The 1,344-nt window shown below is 23.5% G+C and overlaps 1 protein-coding gene across 1 annotated transcript; it reads right to left on the bottom strand.

Annotated features, from left to right (window-relative positions):
* Positions 1-435: 435 nt before the first annotated feature.
* Positions 436-1,323, bottom strand: PRSY57_1225600 (haloacid dehalogenase-like hydrolase, putative; the record flags this gene model as incomplete). The annotated part of the gene is made up of 1 exon (XM_012908677.2): positions 436-1,323. One exon carries the CDS (start codon positions 1,321-1,323, stop codon positions 436-438), a length of 888 nt encoding a protein of 295 aa, XP_012764131.1.
* Positions 1,324-1,344: the final 21 nt, after the last annotated feature.

The following is a 1,344-nucleotide window of genomic DNA, read 5'->3' as shown; positions in this document are numbered from 1 at the left end:
TTTTTTTTTTTTTTTTTTTTACCCGTGATGCTAACTTATTTTTTTCATTCTTATAAAACATTAACACATAAAATATATATATATATATATAATATGTATGTATTTTAAAAGGGGAAGATAAATTACACATTTCTAATATATTATAAGTTTATTGTTTTTCTTGTAAAATGTTATCATATGGAAGTAATACAAGACACGTATAAAAAAAAATAAAAAAATAAGAAAAAAAAAAAAAAAAAAAAAACATATATATATTGATATATATATATATATATATATATATGAATGGTATACATATATGTTCTTTTTATATATATTAATTTTTAATTTTTTCTTATCCTTGAGGTTATTTAATTAAAAAGGGTAACCACATAATATTATATAATAATAATATATATTAGGTTATACATATCCTTACTAACAATCGTTATGGTATTATTTTTTTTTCAAGTCAAATACTTTTTTTAATAAGTATGCAACTGCTCCATCTTTATGTGCCAATGGAAGGACACATTTTGCATGTGCTTTTGCAGAATCTGTTGCATTGGCTACAGCAAATGAATATTTAAAATTCGATAACATGGCTATATCATTTTCAGCATCCCCTACAACTAGAACTTGATCATTCGATATATTATAATGTTTTAAGAGATAATTAATTCCTGTATATTTATCATGTCCTAATTTGGTAACTTCTGCATGTCCATTATATGTTGTAAATATAGTCAATTTACTTGCAAATTTTTTTTTTAAATCTCCAATAACTTGTTTCGATTCTGAAGGATCTAAAACAATCATAAGTTTATTCATTGTTCTATATTTTAATATTTCATTATGTCTTATTATAATACTTCTATTTTCACTATACATTTTTTGTAAAAAGTCAGCATATTTATTATCTTCAGTTACATAATTCGATTCACCTCTATGAAATATAGTTTGATTAACTAAATTCTTTTCTACAAGATAATTAATAAATTCAGCATATACATCTGTTTCTATTGTCTCATCTAATAAGGTATATCCTATCTGATCATAAACTATCGTACCATTAATATATACACCTGGCATTCCATAAAAATTCATTTTTTTTAAATTCTCCTCGCCAAAAGCACTTAATATACCTACCTTTGATCTTCCTGTACATATACTAACCATATAACCTTTTTCAATAGCTTCTTTTATGGCTTCAATATTTACATCGGGCACCTTTATATCCTTATCAACAAATAATGTACCATCAAAATCAATTAATAATAACTTAATGTTTGCACCTTTTAAGGCCTTTTCCACATCAGAATGTACATCGTTACTAGAAGCCATGATGTTTTAATATTATAAAAA

This window comes from Plasmodium reichenowi, chromosome 12 (assembly GCF_001601855.1).
Source record: "Plasmodium reichenowi strain SY57 chromosome 12, whole genome shotgun sequence".
NCBI lineage: Eukaryota > Apicomplexa > Aconoidasida > Haemosporida > Plasmodiidae > Plasmodium > Plasmodium reichenowi.
The sequence above is the reverse complement of the archived record's forward strand: the minus strand, read 5'-3'. Positions and strand labels throughout refer to the sequence as shown.